General features: G+C 38.5%; 1 protein-coding gene across 2 annotated transcripts in view; it reads left to right on the top strand.

Annotated features, from left to right (window-relative positions):
• The window catches only part of Grm7 (glutamate metabotropic receptor 7), a 797,874-nt gene that overhangs the window by 726,685 nt on the left and 51,795 nt on the right, over window positions 1–19,394 (top strand). For both annotated transcript variants that reach the window (XM_046425529.2, XM_058572990.1), the window contains exon 9: window positions 15,798–16,044. In XM_046425529.2, the coding sequence (XP_046281485.1) occupies window positions 15,798–16,044 (247 nt within the window). The remainder of the gene's footprint in view (window positions 1–15,797; window positions 16,045–19,394) is intronic.

Raw genomic sequence — 19,394 nt, 5'->3', positions numbered from 1 at the left:
GGATCATGGTCCAAATATATTAAACGGATAATTCTAGAAATAAACAATTCAAAAGTTTTAAGTTGCATGTATTCTGAATAGCACAAAGAAACTTCTCACCACCTCGCTCCACCCCACCTGGGATGTGTGAATCATCCCTTAGTCCATGCTGTGAACAATACCCATCAGCCCAGGCACTAGTTTGCTAATTATCAGATCCACTGTACTGAGATCCCAGTGCTGGTATTAAAGTTCCCTTTACTTTTGTTAATCGTCCCAAAGTGTAAGACTAGTGATACTGACCATTTTACCACATTCGATCTGATTTACTAGTGTTGTTAACCTCCTGTACTGCTATAATTCAACATCATCATTGGGATGGATGTATAAAAACATACACAGCCTTTGGTTCTCTGTGTGTTTTTCGATACCCACTGGAGGTCTTGAAATGCTTAAGCAAAAACTACTACATAAATTAGGATGCACACCTCATATTAAATACTTCAACAAAGTTGCTTCAAAAATACTGTTTCCGTTAGTAACTATCCATAACTTTACTTCTAATTTTGATTTAGGAAGCAAGCCATCACCGGGATTAGCCCACCTTTGTTATTTCACTTGTGGTCAACTCTGCTTGTTAAAATGGAAATACACCTCCTCCTTGCACTCTTCTTTCCTCCATATCCTCTTATGGCATCACAGGAAGTTAGTGAACTCTCAGAACCATGGTTTCCATTGTCCCTGGTTACACTTGTGTGAATGGGTCCATTTCAACAACGTAGGCTGGCCATACACAAGCCCAACCTCGGCCTGATTCTCACTCTCCAGACACAGAGTAGATAATTTCTCTCTATAATTCTTGCAAAAGGGTGAGAGCAGATGAAATGAAAGCAAGTTTTACCAGCTAAGATAACAGAGGAATTGTTATGACAATGATAAATAACAACAATAATGGTAGCGAATCAACTATCATGTGCTGTATTCATCCTTTCAATTATTTCACAGCCAACAATCCTATGAGGGTTATGTTCACACTGACTTTGCAATGAGGAAACTGAAGCTTAACTCAGGTGGCCACAGTTCAGCAGCAACAAACTCTAGAACAGGGGGAAATAAAATGAAGCTGTGCTTAATGAATTATTCAAGAGACTGACTGAAAAGAAACGGCTGCATCTCTTCTCCATGCCACCCCACCATCAGGAGGGTTTCATAGGGACAGCTGCCCCAACCAAGGGACGTAACCATTCATGATTTCTATCAGCTCAAAGCTATTAAGCACAAATTCTGTAAATAAGTAAGTAGCAGACCTAGATGATTCTGAGATCTTCACAAAATGTCACAGTTAAATAAATCTCTGAGCATTCAGAGTTTTTTTTTTTTTAGAATATGACTCAAGGAACACTGGCCATTAAAAATATATAACTGTACAAAAGAGGGGGGAAGAAGTAAATTTTCATCTCTCAGCTCCTGACAAAATTCTACACATGCCTTATATAAGAACCATTGTTACTGTGGATGCGAACTGAGGTCTAAGAAAGATGAGAATGTCACCCAGAACCCTCTCCCCTTGAAAATCAGAAGATTTTTTAAGGTTACATTGAACAAATGTGATCAGATTGTTCTGTGTGGACAAGTGCTAACAATAGGCACAATGACATATGTGCAGTGCAGCCGCCTCTATGTTGATATATAGGAACAACCTTCAAGATACTCACATCTTCTCCAAGGTACAAAATCATTCCCAGAAATGTTGATTAAAAATAGAAGGACTAATTACAATGGCAAAGACCCCCTTATTTAAACAAAGATTCAGGATACACATGTTTTGAGAGAGACACAATTGAATCCACTATATTGGCCATCCTTAATGGATACCATTTGGTGGGACCTAGGAGTGGCCTAGTTAGACACTAAAATTTTTTTAACAAAAATATCATGAATGAACTTGTGTTTTACCCAAAGTACCATATGGCTTCTAACTGCAGAGACAACTTTCTCACCCTGAATAGAAATCTGCTCATCACTGCCCTCTTCAGAAATTCTGGACTTGTGGAAAAAATCAAAAATAAATGCATCCATTTTCATGGTTTCTTTATAAGGAAACCATGTGTAAGATCTTACAAGCTATATAAAGAATCTTTGTTTTTCAAAATCCATCATCTGACAATCATCATGTTTCCCCCACAGGATTAAAACAGCAAGTAAATGGCACCTACTCTCCTTAACCTATGATAGCAACCTGAAGTCTTAACATTTGGTGGGTCCCTTGTGTTCACTTTAGATGCAGTTTTTATCCCATCCTTAAATGAAAAGCTCTGTTTTGAAATTATTATTTGGGGTATGGACACATGTGCATGTTATTAAATGTATATTGTTTAGAATATACAAAATGACATGTACAAAGCATGGGGTGGCAAACATAAAACCAAGCACAGAGGTTAAACTCCATCTGTGAACATAAGCATTCACTTACTTCTGTGTCAAGCTACTTGATGCCTCTGCATGAAAGAACTACCGATTTCAGAAATGTCATTCGAAAAGTAAATAGCATTTGGGGGAAAAGAAACGTCAAGAAGAGGTTGTGGAAAAACAGATGAAATAACTGGGACTTATCAACTGAAGGATGAGCACACATAAAATGGGCATCATCTCCTACCAATGGAGCTGGAAAGAGAATTCCCATTCACCGTTGCTAATAAGTACAACATGACCATTATTATTACTTATATTAGTAAACAACTACATAAACCACATTCTAAAATCCAAATGAATGTAGAATATAATATATCAAGCCTTGCTGGACCTCACAGTGAATTTTATGAGCCAAGTTCAATAATTTTCTAATGAAATTGGAGAATACAGTGTTAAGTGCTTACCGTATATCTGTTTTGTGGTTGTAGGTAATCAGCATGCCTTTTTTTTTTTTTTAATATGGTGCTGAGGATCAAACCCACTGCCTCACACATAGGAAGCAAGTGCTCTGCCACTAAGCTACAGCCCCAGCCCCCATATACCTTTTGAGTAGAGAATATATTGTAAGAAGTTGAGGAGAGAAAAAGTGTGAAGCTTAAATACTATTATTTGGGCAAAGTGAAGACTGGTTCCACTGTCATTATTCAGTAGCCTTTTGGCTAAATAACAATTGGCAATCATTTTAGCTTGCTTCATCCTATCTTGACAACTCATTCACTGTGTGACACTTAATGAAAGCCAGCTGCAGCAAGAGTTCCCCTCAGCAGAGATGTGAGATTCACCCCATCAATTCTTACATGGAGCTTGATACACAGCTAGTAAATAATGCCCTCAGTGGAAAATATCATATACTATACTTCTCCGCATAATCATTTCAGATTTTAGGGAAAGGTTTTGGGTTTTTTTTTTGTTGTTGTTTTGCTTTGCAAAAATGTGGGATATGACCATTATGTGAAATTTTTTCAAAAAAGTATCCACTATTAATTACTACACTGCATTTGACAGAGGATTAGTATGCAAGGAATAGTCATTAAGTATACATTAATATGGTGGCAATTATCTAGCAAAAATACAGTAGTTTATTTAAGACAATTTTTTTTTTCTTTTTGGCAGGGGGAGAAGAATGATTCTGTAAATACCAATACATCCTAGGAACATCCATATTTTTTTCTGTAGTATAGACAACAGAATGGAAAACAAAGATTATTACATCATCAAATATTTACTATAAATCATTTTGGTTTGAGTCTTTGAGCTCTTCTCATTCATATTTTAGTTGGACATGCATGTCAACTTTACTCTTACTATGTTTTTTTAATGAAAACAAGGCATAAAAGTTTTTGGAAGGTAAACACATTTCACATGAATGCAAGGTTGACAGTATTTGCTATCAACTGCATTTTTTGGCAAAACTTAAGTCTTTAAGATTTCTTCAAAGCCAACTTTCAAAGGGGGAAAGTAATTCCTGTACCTCAACTCAATAATTGAATACTCCTTGGTCTGATTTGCTCCTCTTTCTTTCTCCTTGCCTTGGTTCGAGACCAGTGAGGTGCACAGTAGCTGCAGCTGGCTGAATCTTGGCCCTCTTCCCCAGGAGCACAAATGAGTATTGCTATTTCTCTATTATTTGCAGTACACATCTGTATACTTGGGTTTTCAGGGATACAAAGAAATATTCCTTCCATCCTATTCCTCCATCAAAGGCAGCTTGGTAACTATAATAAGTAAAAGTGGCATACTTTTTTGCAAAACAAAACAAGCACACATCCTATAATACCTCCCAGATGCAAGATAAATGACGTTATTTTACAGAAATATGCTTCACCACAATGTGACATGCCAAACTAACCAAACTAGGTATCCATTTAATTAAGGCATGGGCACCATGACCATTTCAAGACATATTTTGTGCTTGCACACTGTTTTAAAGTGACCACATATGTAGAACCCTACAGCACCAAGACTGACACATGGTAAACTCTCAATAGATAAAGATTCTTTACACAGTGAATAAAATACGCCCTATAAGGAAAGAAAGCAATCACCTATTGGAAGCTCCATCTTTTCACAGGTAGTACGCACCATTGTATAAGTGAAACACCTGTTTTTGTTTAATGTTGATTCAGTACCTATAAAACAGATTGCTTCTTAGCTTATAAACCTATAAAATTTATCCAAACCTATCTGGCTCCATGGTGATAAGAGCTCACTGACAGAGGCCCAGAATGTAGATTGTCAACATAGAGAGAATTAGAAGAAGGGTGAGGACTTTGTTTTCCTCACTTTAATCCGTTGGGAGCTCATCTCAGGTTCCCTCCACAGGAAGCCCTGATACCAAGACTACAGTCACCTGGGCTAGGTACTGGGACCAGGCAGATGTCTCCCAGTCACTTCAGGGGAATGAGGGGACAGTGACCTCTGCTTTCTTCTTACCTCTAGAGAAAACTGAAGTTCTACTTACAGAGAGACTAGAAAAATCACATTAAGTAAACAAGCCTTGCGCTTTTACTTTGCAAACTGAGCATTGCTAGCAGCAGGCCAGCCTGGCACTGTGTGTCCCCCGAATGGGTACACAAGGTAACAACAGTACCACCCATGAAGTGCTCCTGACGACTATTTTAACCTGAAGTTTTGCATGGGAGCTTCCCAAGAGTCTTACAATAGGCTTATATATGGAAAACTACGAAACTCTGCTGAAAGAAATCCCTTACAACGTTTATTATATATATTTACTAAAAGGCATTCAGATGTTCTCAAAGAAAGGATGAATGTCTAGGGAAATGGTAATTCCACTCAGTTCATGTGAATACATGGTGCTGAAATCATATACACTTTCAAAAAATAAATGCAGATCCACACGTCTCTACCACACCAATATAAAATTGATTGTAAATCTGGACATGAAATCTAAAACCACAAAATTTCTAGACAAGAGAAAAATCCATGATCTCGGGTTAGCAAACTGCTACCCTCTGGGGAGTTCTGGCGCTGTCCCCACCTGGAGCAAAAAACTGGATCATTATATATTTGTTCTAGCATTTTCCAGTGATTGCTGGCAGTGTGCCATGGAAAGGGAATATCATCTTAGACAAGATGAGTCTGCACCCAACACAATTCTCAAAGAGGGTCAGCAGAGAGCTACCAGCTGATACTTTCACAGCATCTGCAGGATCAAACCTCTCAGTCCTGAAGAAAGGTAGAATCCCTCTGGATGATGCAGCTCAATACCCACAACACATTGCTGCTGGTGTGTCTTTACAGTACTAAATAATTTTAGAATGAATAGTTGTTTATAATGCTATTCAGATAACTGGTATATAATTGCTTAACAAATTTAAACACCATTGGTATGCTGTTTCAAAAGATAACATACCTTTCCTAAATTTGAGGCATGATATATATAGTATGTTAGGTTTTTAGATGAAAACCTAACAAAAACAACTTGAAGGAGGAAAAATTTATTTTGGGTTCATAGTTTTACACATTCAGTCCATGGTTGGCTAAACTCCACTGCTCTGAGCCCCCAGTGAGGGAAAACATCATGCATGGGAGAGAGGCGGGGAAGGGCAGAGTAAAGTTGCTCACCTCTTTGTAGCCAAGAAGCACACAGTGAGAGCAATACAGGCACCAGGGTACCCCCAGTGACCTACTTCTTCTAGGTATAACCTACCTGCTTCAAGTTAGCAACCAGTCTAGTCCATTTAAATGATTAACTCATTAAGTGAATTAATCTGCTTGATCAGTTTATGACTTTCAAAATCTAGTCATTTCATCCCTGAATATTTTGGGATCAACACAGGAGATTTTGTGGGATACTTCACAACATATGGAGACCATAGATTTTAATCAAAAAGGAAACAAATATTGGCTTGAGAAAGGAAGGAGACATTCTGAGGTTCCTAGTCTAGACAAGTCAATCTATGAGTATACAACACTTTAGAAATAAATGTTTCCTAATTCCCACAACAATTAAGTAACAAAAACTCAACCTTAGAACAGTCCAGTGATTAACATGTCTCTGTCAGCCTGGGGGATTACAAACTCAGGTGGCAAAGGAAAACCATCCCCCAGCCTATCTAATAGATATGAGGTCTTTGCTACTGCTTAATAGTAGAAGGAGCAACAACACCCTATACAACTAACCCGCCAAACTTTGTAAAACATGCTTACTGATACATTTCTAGTCCAAGATGAGTCACCTCCCCTTGGTCAACTAATTCCTTCAAATCCTTGACTCATGTTTTTGTTTGTTCTTTCCAATTTAAGGTCATCCCAAGAGTGCCTCCCTTGTTATCCCTGGGGAATAAATCCCATTTTTTTCCTTATCTCTAACCCTTCGGTTTGCGTTTTCAGGGTGTCAGATCTTTCTCCCTATTCTCTGGCATGGGTATTTCATTATACAGATCCATTATATGTATCTGTAAAGATACCAGAACCTTGGAAAGCTGTAAATGGAACCACCATTTGATCCAGCTATTCCTTTTCTTGGACTAAAAGACCGAAAAACAGCATACTACAGGGACACAGCCACATCAATGTTTACAGCAGCACAATTCACAATAGCTAGATTGTGGAACCAACCTAGATGCCCTTCAATGGATGAATGGATAAAAAAAATGTGGCATATATACACAATGGAGTATTACTCAGCAATAAAAAAAATAATATGATCATGGCATTTGCAGGGAAATGGATGGCATTAGAGCAGATTATGCTAAGTGAAGTTAGCCAATCCCAAAAAAACAAATGCCAAGTGTCTTCTCTGATATAAGGGAGGTGAGACTCAAAATGGGGAAGAGAGGAAGAACATGGGAAGAAGATTACCTGTACATTGGGGGGAAAGTGAGGGAGAAAGAGAAATGCATGGAAGGTGGAAAGAGATCCTGTTACACAAAATACATGTAAGAAGATGTGAGGGAAAAAAAAGAATAGCATTACTCTAAATTAGATAGAGAGAAGGGAGGGGAGGGTTTGGGTAGATAAGAAGGATTATTACTGTGTGTACAAATGTGAATGGATGACCAATGATTCTGCAACCTGTATACTCAGAAAAATGAGATATTATTTCCCATCTGATTCAAATGTATGATATGTCAAGGTCATTGTACTGTCATGTGTAACTAATTAAAACAAATTTTTTAAAAAAATATACCAGAACCTTCTGGTGCAACACTGGGGCTCCTGTCAGCACAAGTCTTTATGCATTACTACGCATACACTCTGCTTTGGAACTGCTCAAAGGCCTCTGTTTTTATTCCACTACACACACACACACACACGATAAAGTAAATGGAGGGGAGAAAAGTCTTGTCCCACCACAACCAAGAAAATAATAAAGATCCTGGGTCACCAATGTCAACTTGACATAGCTTTCACCCTCCCTGTCTGTCCAGTTTCTGTGTTCTGCTCTTCCTCTGTTGCATATCATAATCATGTGCAAGCAAACAGAACCATCAGACACCATTACCTACTCATCTGCAGATGGTTTGTACATTCCATCTGTGCATTATTTACTTTTTTCTTTACATTTAATAGAAATCCATTTTAATAGATTAATATTTTAGTACATTGTAAAATTCACTTTCCTTCATTCTTTTTTTTTTTTTTTCCTCATTGCTCATCTTTTGATCATTTGTGATGTGGGCCTGGATGTAAGAGTGCAGACAGTCGGAGAGAAAGACAGAAATCCTGAATTGCCGTGACAAGAATCTGGATTTGGCAAGGAAATCCGACCAAGTTTCAACTTCAGGCAAAAAATGTTTGCTCACATTTCTTAGTGGGGAAAATGAACGTAAAAATATAAACACATAAATGTGTTGTCTGTTCCCTTAGAACTACTTAGAACTGTTTGTTTTCCTAAGCACTGGCAATTAAAGCCTCAGAGAATGAAAAATTAAACAAGTCTATAATCTACTCTTATTAAATAGGCTTTTTAGTTGAAAGTGAATATCAGTGTAGCAGAATGAGTGACCATTAGAGTCACAAAACTTCCACTTTCATCTAAGCTTTGCCAGGGATGACTATATTCCTTAATGGGTCACATACACTCTTTGAAAACAGAATTTTTGAATTAATATATTCTGAGTGTGTGCACTTTAGGAACCAAAATGTACCCCTAAAACATTGATATCCCAGAAATAGTTCAGTTTTTTTCATTAGGATATTTGTATGTATACCTTCCTTTGCAATTTTTTTTTAAAAATCATTATCCTTGTTCATTCAGAAATACTTTTGGAAATTGTTCTTATTGATAGGTAGGTGTATGTCTGCCATTAAGAAACAGGGGAGTTGAGATCAATGATTCCATGACTATCTGAAAATTACTCTCTTATAGGCTATCAGAGAGAACATCACAGGAAAAAAAAATCAATTTAGTAGAAGGATATTAGGGCATGGAGGTTGAACTTGAAAGATGAAGTTAATGAAGAATTCATGCAAAAAATAAAATTCTAGGCATAGAGAACTGCATGCATTAAATACCTTTGTTAGGAATGAATGCAGGGCACCCAAGAACGCCATATGCACCGTATTTCAGAGACACTAGTTAGGAAGCCGGCAGTGTAGCCAAATCAGATGCTATGTGGAGTCTGGGGAGAGATCCCACAACCTGATCTGATTTGAAGTTTCTATAAAGATTGCTGTGGTGGCCCTCTGAAAAACTGCTTAAAGGGAGACAACAACGGATGTAGCGAAGCTAGCTGGAATTCTCATATAATATCCAAGCACTAGGATGTAGGAGGAGGAGAACAACAACTAAAACTTGAACGTGAAAGCCACTGTTATTTGTGCTATAGGGTTATTAACTGGATGAATATATATTTAAGACCAGGATGGGGGCAGCAGGGAGAGAACGGAACAGTCTAAAGTATTATTCAAATAATCTTAGTCAACTGCAAAAAAGACTGAACATGAAGTACAAAATATGATGGAAGCCCACATATGAAAAAACAACCCTTAAAAGTTCCAACTGAAGCAAACAGGAGATGGAGCTGACATTTCCCAAGAAGATAAATATTAGCAGAGAGGCACCTCCTTACCATTCTATGGGTTGGATAGGAGGTGATCCATACAAAAGGTGATAAACTTTCTCCTCAGGACATTCTTGCAAGCTCACTGAGGCTGTGGAAGGCAAGATCAAACCCAGATCATGCAGCCACTTCTGTGTGGCTAGGGCTCACTCCTTCTCATGGTATCCCTCTCATTAGGATGGATGTCCATTCTGTGCCCCATCTGAGAGTCCTCACTGTTCTATATAGAGGCATAAACTGAATGACTAGGGCAGTCTTATTTATTTGCACCTTTGGGGCATCAGCTCCTACACATAGCTGAGGACCTTACTGACGGATTTGGAGCACACAGACTCACCCTTAGGTAGGCAATTCAGCAGAGCTAGATTTCATCTACCCCACTGCTTTACCCATCAGCCAGGGACACCACGTAGCATATTAACTACTGGCTGCCACACAGCGCAGGCAGCAGCTAGGGGCCCTGCCTCACATCACAACCCAGGCAGTTTTACACATGCAGGGAAGTAAAGATGCACACAGGGAAGGAAAGGCAAGAAGGAAGCTATGAGCACTCAGTGGTCAAATGGGAGCAACGGCACAAGAAGAACAGAGGAAGGCACACAAAAATCACACCCAGAACCGATAAGCAGTCAAGGGCAGGGGGGTGATCCTGATGATCTACACTGCCCAAGTCCATCCCAAAGCTCTTGTCATTGGCTTTGCTTTGCACACTTTGCTTTTATGAGAACCTAACATTGTTTTCTAGTCAGTAACACTCCTGGGGCTAGTTGTAATAAACACTGAACAAGTTTAATTTAAAGCACATGGAATATGCCTAAAATACTAAGGGCTTTTGTTTTAACCCATCATTCAGCTATTGTCATTTGATTATGTTTACCTTAACAATAACGAGGATCAAGGTTGGCAAGGTTTAACAGCTTTTCAGTTATAAAAATGGAATAATTTGTTGTGTCCTTAGAAGCTGAATAATGTAAGCTCAGATTTCATTTTCTTAAACCCACTGGTTTTGAAAAGAAAAAAAAAAAACCCACAGAATATCTTTCTTTCATACCCAAGATGGTCCCCAGTGAGGTTACAAACCAGAATTTTCACATCTCAATATGGAATCAGATATAATCTCCTGCAAAAAGACTTTCAGGTTCAGTCTGGATGAACATGGCTGGAGATTTAAAGGGAGCTGATGGAATCTGGCACAAGTCTCTCTCTCCAGGCTTACTATGGGTAAAGTGCTTTGCCATTGTATGGAAAAATCACTGCAAGCAAAAGCCCTAACAAATTTTCAGCTCTCAAACCAGCAGGAGTGGTAAATAACCTTTTAGATCATGCAACAGAGCCAACAGTGTTCTTTTATCTGGCCAATATTGTCAGAGCTCCTCCTTGACAACTGGAAGGGGAAAATATTTTTGACATCAAGGATAAGGGGTCAGAAATTCTCTCAATCAGTATGTGTGGGGGTGGGGGCTGTGCATGGAATCAGAAGTGGCTTTTCTGCAAGACTTGGCCATCAAGACAGCCTGCTGCTTATCCAAGTAACATGGGGAGGGCAACACTAAGCCTTCCCAAGGATGTGCTCAATTGCAATGACAGCATCCCTCTGGTGACACTATGTTGGAAAAGACACAGCATCAGGTTTCCGGTCAGCAGAGCAAACTTCTGAGATGTAGCTGATTTCGAGCATGAACAAAATCACTTATCTCATGCTCCAGAAACTGATTTGTATTCACCTGGAACACTTGCCTTACGTCAAATAAATAATGCAATTGCATATAGACTTAGTACCGTGTCTGCCTGCAGCCATTCAATGACAAATACAAAACACGTAAAACTAGGTCTTGTTCAGTAATCATCTAGTTTTCTCTGTTGTTTATGATTCAATGATCAGATACCTACCCCAGACTATTTGCTGTGTGGTGTGCATTTCTGTAACTACATTATCTATCTGTCTAACATCTATTTAAAGATTGGAGGTCTAAATAGAACAGCATGAAGCATTTCTGCAGACTATAATGACACTTGGAATTCCTAACCACCACCATATGCCATATACTATGCTGACTACTTTGCACACATGATCTCCTTTTATCTTCAAATCACTAGGAAAGTCTCCATGGTAGAGGTAGAAAGAGGAAGATTTTATATCCGGCACTCTGGTAACAATCTGGTTTGAATTTTGACTCACTCATTAACTAGACCTGAAGTAACTTGCCCCAAATCACCCACCAGTAGTCTAAGGCCAAGACTCAAAAATCAATTCTAATCAAAAAACAAAACAAACAAACTAAAAACCCTTTAAACTATCCTAATAGAAGATACAAATTCCTTGACCCCCAGAGAATGGGGGGAAGCAGTGTTTCCTCCATTAACATACTGGATCTTCCTATTATTTCTTACCCACAAAAAAATCCCTCAGTATGGTGACCTCTGGGAATCCTGACTGCAAACATTCTGTCCCTTCCCAGCCATGGCCACTTCAGTTAAAAAGCAGGGGTTACAGGTGGAAAAGTTAGCAAGTACTGGTCTTTGGTACAGGAACATTCATTTTGGTTTAGTCACATCAATATTTCAAATTCAGATAACAACACACCCTTCCTCTCTACTGTCACATCAGGCACATTTTTCATTTTTATTACACAGACTCTGGGGTATTGTGAGAATCATGAAACTTCTCCCATCCAACCTAAAGACTCCATTAAAGCTTTCTTGTCCCAATTCTCAACTGTCACCTGGGAACATACAAAATTGGTTATTTCTCATGAAATAGTCAATGGCAGATGAAATAGGAGTTTGAGAATACTTTCCAACAACAAAATACAACAAACTTAATGAGATTTTCCTCCCTAACACATGCCGTTATTCAGTGGATTCTGTAAGAAAGACAACCATTTCAAGATGTATTAAGACTATGAAAAAAGAACAGTGTTGATATAACGTATTTTTTTGTTACAGCCAATAAATGATACTAACATCCTTTATTGAGTGGTTGCTAATATGCTGGGCACTGTCCTGTATTTTTTATGGTGGTCACCTTTTTAGAACCCATTGGCATTATTATCTTCACTCTGGTAATGAGGAAATAGAGTTGCAGCACAAGCAATAGGAAAACTACCACTACAATGAACTGTGAATGATGGCTTTTCTTGAAATAATAGTAAATGTTAAAGATGTTTATCAGACTTCATACTTCTTTCAAGTGTATAACTTTTTCATTAACCAGAATTTAATACTGACATGGTGCTTATCATGTAGTCAGTTGTGCTATAACTTGACACCCATATCCTATAACACTCACCATGCCATGCAAATTTATGTCACAAAAGACTGAGTATTGATAGGGAAAATTGTGCTAGGGACATGAATATAAATACTTACTATTGCACTCAATACCTTAAAAAATGGCCTATCATTTGCACAAGGAAGTTGATTCCAAAAGAACTGCTGGTTGTCAGTGACTCTTTTGGAACATGGGCAAGTGTGGGTCTTGTGTACTGACAAAGAGAGATGAAGCCTACTGTTTGCATATGGTTTCTTGAAAAAAATCACACAGTTGTAGCATGAACTTTCTGTGATGCTCAAATTACTTTCTAACATGTAAATCCCATTGGAGAACTTTGCACTCTGAAAGCATATGCCACCACTGACCATGCTCTAAGCAGAGGAAGGTGAGTGTTTTTTGAGCTACAACTTGGGAAAAGGGGCAGGCCTGACCTAGAAGATGGGAAAAACTTTAGCTGATGTATTGAGCAAGACAGATAAGCAAAGGTGATGCCTAGAGACTTTGTTTAAAAAAGGATATAGGCGGGCCAGGGTTGTAGCTTGTACTTGCCTTGCATGTGTGAGGCACTGGGTTCAAACCTAAGAACCACACACAAAAAAAATATGTGAACATTGTGAGATACTAGTATTCTCATTTTACAGACATGAAAGCTGAGGATAAATGTTACAGGACTAGTAAAAGTTAACTGAATTCAGCAGGACTGTCTCTATAGACTCCTTATTCTCCTCCTTCCTGCTGTATAAGGAGAACCTGTGGGCTGGGAACAGGGATAAGAATGTGGCCTGTGACATTTATCTTTGTTTCTATATATTTCTCAAGTGTTACCAGAGACTGCACAATTTAATATATATGTATATATACGTATGTGTGTTTATCTCAAAGCCCCAATAATATCATTTAAAAGAATTCAGTTACATTTCATAAAAATTATAGTTCTGGAGTTTTAAATTAATAATTGGTCTTTCTTAAGAGAAATTAGTGAATAATTTCAACTGCAGAATTTGCTCATAAGCAGAGAAATGTAAACAAAACCTAAGTTACCACAGATTTGCTTATATCCCGTGCTCTCTTGGACTGCAACACCCTCATGAGTACAATGATAACCTGTGACCATGAAGAAAGCCGGCACCATGGTCTAGATCCATAGAGCTCTGTGCCCATGAGGAGCCTTTTTTGAACAGTGCAGGCTAGCAGTATGGAATGACATTCAAAATCTAAAGATATTCCAGTAGGAAAAGATGAGCTACAAAAAAAAAAAAAATGGTCTAATTAAAAACCCAAAGGATCATTAATTCAACATTGTTTTGTCTTTCTGTTTTATATTCATTATGTATTATAGAGTCAGCAGCTGGCAGATCCTTTTCACTGTTCAGAGACATACAAATTCAAATTCTCATTTGTGAAAAAACTTCATTCCTTTCAGATGAGAAGGCAAAGTCTCTCTTGATTTTTTTTTTTTACAGGGGCCTCAATTTGAAGAATTAACACCAGAGATGTCCAGGCAGTTAGTAGTGCTGATGGAAATTCCTGTTATTTAAAGAAAGGCTGTTTGACCACCAAGGTATAGGAAGGACAAAGGTGTCAAACAAATGAAACCATCTATCCTATTTATCAAGAATCTAATATTTGCCTGCCACACAGATATAAGCAATGCACTCCAGAGAAAGACTCTATCTTCCTGGACCCTAAGGCCTAGTTGAAGAGATGGTTAGTCAAATAATCATGGTAGAGAGTATATGTAACTACAAACTGAGACCAAGGATGGAAAGACAATAGTCCTTTGAGAGTGTGTAAGTAATCAAGTCGGCCTTGATTTGAAGCTGTGGGTGAGGGCAACTTAGGATGGAGAAAACATTCCACACAGAGGAAAAGAAGAATTTCTAAAAAGGCATATACAAAGATTTCCTGGCTGAATGAGCACAATGCATTCAAGGTCTGCAAGACAGCCCCCGGGGATAGAGCCTTGGAAAGGTAGAGTTGTCAGTAGAGGGGACAGAGAGGTGGAGAACGATGAAAATTTTGTCTGAAAAAATAGTCCAATACATACCAACTGGGACCATGTAGACTCCAATAAGAATAGAAATTTATGTCAATATGGCAGTCAGCCTAGCTGTGGGACACCACAGGCAAATCCATTGTCATGGAACTCTTCTTTCCACCAACTTTAAGAGGTGATGCTTGAATTTAGCCTAGCATTTAGAAACATGCAAAGCACACACCTGATCATCACATGAGGGGTCCTAGGTCATGGTAGGGCACACTGTAAACATACTGGACCATCCTTCAGCTAACCTTCTTCAAACGTATAGCCAAGACAATGACTTCACACATCAGGCACCACATGAGTGGTAGATCCACTGATTTCTTGAGGAAGCAAAAGGAGACAAGGACAAGCACAGGGCACCATCCAAACTACAGATAACACAATGGTAGAATGAGTTTTCTTCATTCTATTAGCAATTGGACAATGTAGAGTGCACAAGCCAGGATCAGTATGTCTTGGTCCCATGACCTTAGTCTTTTGTGACACAGACTTAAGCAAGAAGGTCTTACTTTCCAGGAAAACTTTACTCAGTACTTTGTAGGGAGGGATGCTGAAGGTGCAGTATTATTAAAATGATACCAAAAAAAGGGCATTTATTAACAAACATTTTTCAAATGAGGTCCCAGAATTTCTGCAATTTCTGCACAGGTGAAATTAACAATAGCCACTCCTTACTCCAGATTAGAAATTTCTATGGTCTTCATGTCTTTATAAAATACCTGCCATTCTGAAAAAAAAATTACTTTAACTCTGAACTTCCACATAGAAGACTTCTTCAAGGCAAGTTCACTTCTGTACTTACCCAATGATGTCCAATCAGTTAATATACATTAACCCTGCAATAAATGTTCAGTCATTCTGTCTTCCTTCTTTGTAAGGCCCTAGAGGGTTACTATGTTTTCCCTCCTAGGCCTAGTTACCCTTGATATCACTTCAAGTATGCAGACCCCCTCTGCGGTCATTTTATTTGTAATAGTGCCTTGTGTGTTGTGTCTCCTAGCTCTACATACAAACTACCACGCTTACAATCTCCATGAACCTAAGTGCGTCCGTGGCGCTGGGAATGCTATACATGCCGAAAGTGTACATCATCATTTTCCACCCTGAACTCAATGTCCAGAAACGGAAGCGAAGCTTCAAGGCGGTAGTCACAGCAGCCACCATGTCATCTCGGCTGTCACACAAACCCAGTGACAGACCCAACGGTGAGGCAAAGACAGAACTCTGTGAAAACGTAGACCCAAACAGTAAGTAACTCCTTTCTTTCATCTTCCCATCCTGCATCAGGAGGCCCTAGAAAATGTGGTGTGTGCTGCCCTGGTGAATGCTAATTCTTGCTCTTCTGAGTTTGACTCATTCCTGCCACCATTTCCTTTCTACTCCCCATTGACAAAAAGCCTTTAGAAGTTCTGCTTCAAAAGTACAAAGCCTCCTCTTTCCCTTGCGTGGTGTCCTTAGTTACAACTGACATAAATACACCTCTCAGATTGTGGCACCTTGCATCCTTCCTGCTGGTGGAAACGACTTCCTGTTAGGCAAATGTCTATACCTAATGGATTGTAGCAGAAGAAATAAAATTAGATTAAGATCTTAGGAAACCTGACTCCTCTCCACTGGTACATGCATATGACGAAACTTAGTTATTCTTTACTAAGCAAGTCTCCCAGAGACAAAAAAAAAAAAAACCCATAAAATATTGGATAAAATTGTCTAACTCTCATTGAAGTACATAGGCCCAGACCACCACCATGTAAAAATGGCATCACTATGTGGGGAAAATATGTCCCACACCCTTGCACAACAGATTTGTTCTCTTAAAAACAAAACCTTAGGGCTAGAATAAAGGAAGAAATGTGAGATTTGAGATACTGTGTGTCATATCTGCAATATTCCAGCAGCCTTTAGTTATGCTGGTACCGAGTGAATTTTACGTTAAAACTTTCAGTTCTAGGACTTGATTTCCTAGAATATTTTGACCCCTTCCATATAGGATGAAAGATTCCAGTGTTTATGATATTCCCCGGGTTTAAGATAGACCTAACTGTGGCAAAACGCTTACTGCCCAGCAGAAAATTCAAGAGGCCAACTGGGTACCGTACAAAGACCCAAGTCTTGTCCAGTCTCCACTTCTAAATAGTGAAACAAAAGTGGTACAACACTTTGAAAGTAAGTAGACAGAGAGTAGCAAGGTTAGAACCAACATTTGGGCTTCACTTTGACTTCTCAGTAGAGTAGAATCTGGAACAAGGCAAGAGACAGGAAAATAATTTCCCTGATAGGGGACCAACAGACCAAGTGTGTAGGTTCTGTTGTATCTCTTAAGAGCAACTCAGAAGAAGAAAAATTGATGGTCGCACTCCCTGTGTTGTAGGAAGAGCCTTTTGGGTGTGGACATACCCGAGTTCAAAGCCAGGTTCCTCCTCTCCACAGTCACAAGGCTCTGAGACTCACTGTGCTTTTCTAAAATTAAATATCTTTACATATAAAATGGAATAATATGTAAGTAGATGATAAAAAATATTATGCATCTAGCAAATGGTATATCAACTAAATGCCAATTTCTTCCATTCCTGAAGAGGCAAAATGTTTTGCTTAAAAGTACACTGCAGTTGACTGGTTATGTGGTTATGATAATAATGATGTTTGGTGGGAGATGCTTAAGTTAAATGTGCTTTGAAACAAATTATTACTTGTTGTATTGTCTACAGACAGGAGTAAACTGAACTCAAATAAGGCTGCCAAGGTAGAGGCCTCATCTTACTCAGAAATTCAAATATTCCATTATCTATTTCAATCACAACAATTATTCCATTTGGGAATTCATTGGTTGTCTTTCCTTGATAAAGTTTTATTTTTTCTTTCTTTCTTTCTTCTTCTTCTTTTTTTTAATGCTGTTCTGGTGTCTACACTGAGCCAACATCAACATTCCAAAAGAAAAAGCAAATCAAGTAGAACCTTTGACTCACCACCAGTCTGAAAAATATCTTAAGATTCTTTCAGTACTTTTCACATTATGACCCTTAAACACCATAATAACTTGGACTAGATGTTTCTGAACCATAGGAGGAGATTCATGTACCTCCAAACATTGGAGTTTCTGATGATCCAACCCTCTAAAGTCCCCAAGAGAAACTCAAAGATCTTAGTTTCACTAAGGCTGTCCAGTGGCACGTGCTATAGTGGCATTAATGTACTAGATAGAACCTTTGTATCCAATTCAGTCAGCATTAACACAGGTGCCTAGAGCCCTTGAAATACACTACTCACCTAACACATTTCATATTTTACTTTGTTTTCAATTATTCAAGTTTAAATAGACACCCATGGCTGTGGCTGCTGTATTGGAGGACTCAGCTCTAGAAACTAGTGTATCTAATCTTGCAAGGATTTCATTCTAGGACACTCAGTCTGAGTCTTTAATGGAGAAAACTCCCTTAACTTCAGCTACGATGCTGACCTGGGACAGATCCAATCTAAAGGAATCAAAAAATTAATAAAAATTTGAAATGCACCCAAGATGGATAAGAAAAAGTTATTTAAAATGATTCCAAAAGGAGCAACCAGTATGGAACACAAGTAATTATCCTAGATGGCAATTCACTGGAAAGTCTCTAACAATGCAAAAATGTACAAATAAAAGTGCATAAAGAGTAGTAGTGAATGATTCAATTAATATAAATAGGTGATACTGCTTTGATGCTAGGAAGCGTTATCATAATATTGTTCAATAAAAAATATAGCTCGTGCTGGGAGTGTAGCTCAGTGGTAGAGCGCTTGCCTTGCACGTATGAGTCCCTGGGTTCAACCCTCAGCACCACATAAAAATAAATAATAATAAAATAAATAAAAATAAAGATATTAAAAATATATATAGCTCATTTTTTCTCTAATATCTAAACTTTGGTAATGGAGACAAAGAAATTATTTGCTGGTTTTTAATAGCAAAAATAGAGACCATGCACTTGAAAAAATCTTCAGTTGGAAAATTCTGTATTCTCTTTTCTGAGAGAAGGTATCTGAGAAGAAAGTTGAGTTTACATGAGCTATAAAGTAAATAACAGAACAGAAATACCCTCTCTTGCTCACTGTTGCTCTAAGCACTCAGTCGCAGTGTACTTCAACCTTGAGTGTCTGCATTCTGAACAGCCCTGCTCCATCGCTGCAGTTGCCACCTGCTGCATGCACGCTTCCCGCCACCCATCCAGTCCACACAGCTACTACATGTCTACACAGCCCTGAACCTGCTTGTCGGCTTCATGTGGGCAGTCACCTAAACTGCCCTAGGATGGTCTATTATTCGTCAAGGAGTTAGTTTTCCCTCAAGTTGCTTCTTCAGTCAAAAATCCCCTGGCTTCAAAGAATGGAGATTGAAATCAAATTCCATGCACGTATAACTTTGTCAAAATGAACTGAACTACTATGTATACTTATATAATGCTCTAATAAAAAACAGTTTGGGGTATGAAACAAAAATATAATTTAATGTTGTTATCTTTGCACTAACAGTACATATTCAAACCAGGGCCACCGGCTACAAGTCTCTCCATTCAAATAACAAATAGCAAGCTCAGAGGGTAGGAGGGTGTAGCTTGGCTAC

The sequence above is a fragment of the Marmota monax genome, unplaced genomic scaffold (genome assembly GCF_021218885.2).
Source record: "Marmota monax isolate L192 unplaced genomic scaffold, Marmota_monax_Labrador192_F-V1.1 WCK01_AAM20220418_F8-fsc00028, whole genome shotgun sequence".
Classification (NCBI taxonomy): domain Eukaryota; kingdom Metazoa; phylum Chordata; class Mammalia; order Rodentia; family Sciuridae; genus Marmota; species Marmota monax.
The sequence above is the reverse complement of the archived record's forward strand: the minus strand, read 5'-3'. Positions and strand labels throughout refer to the sequence as shown.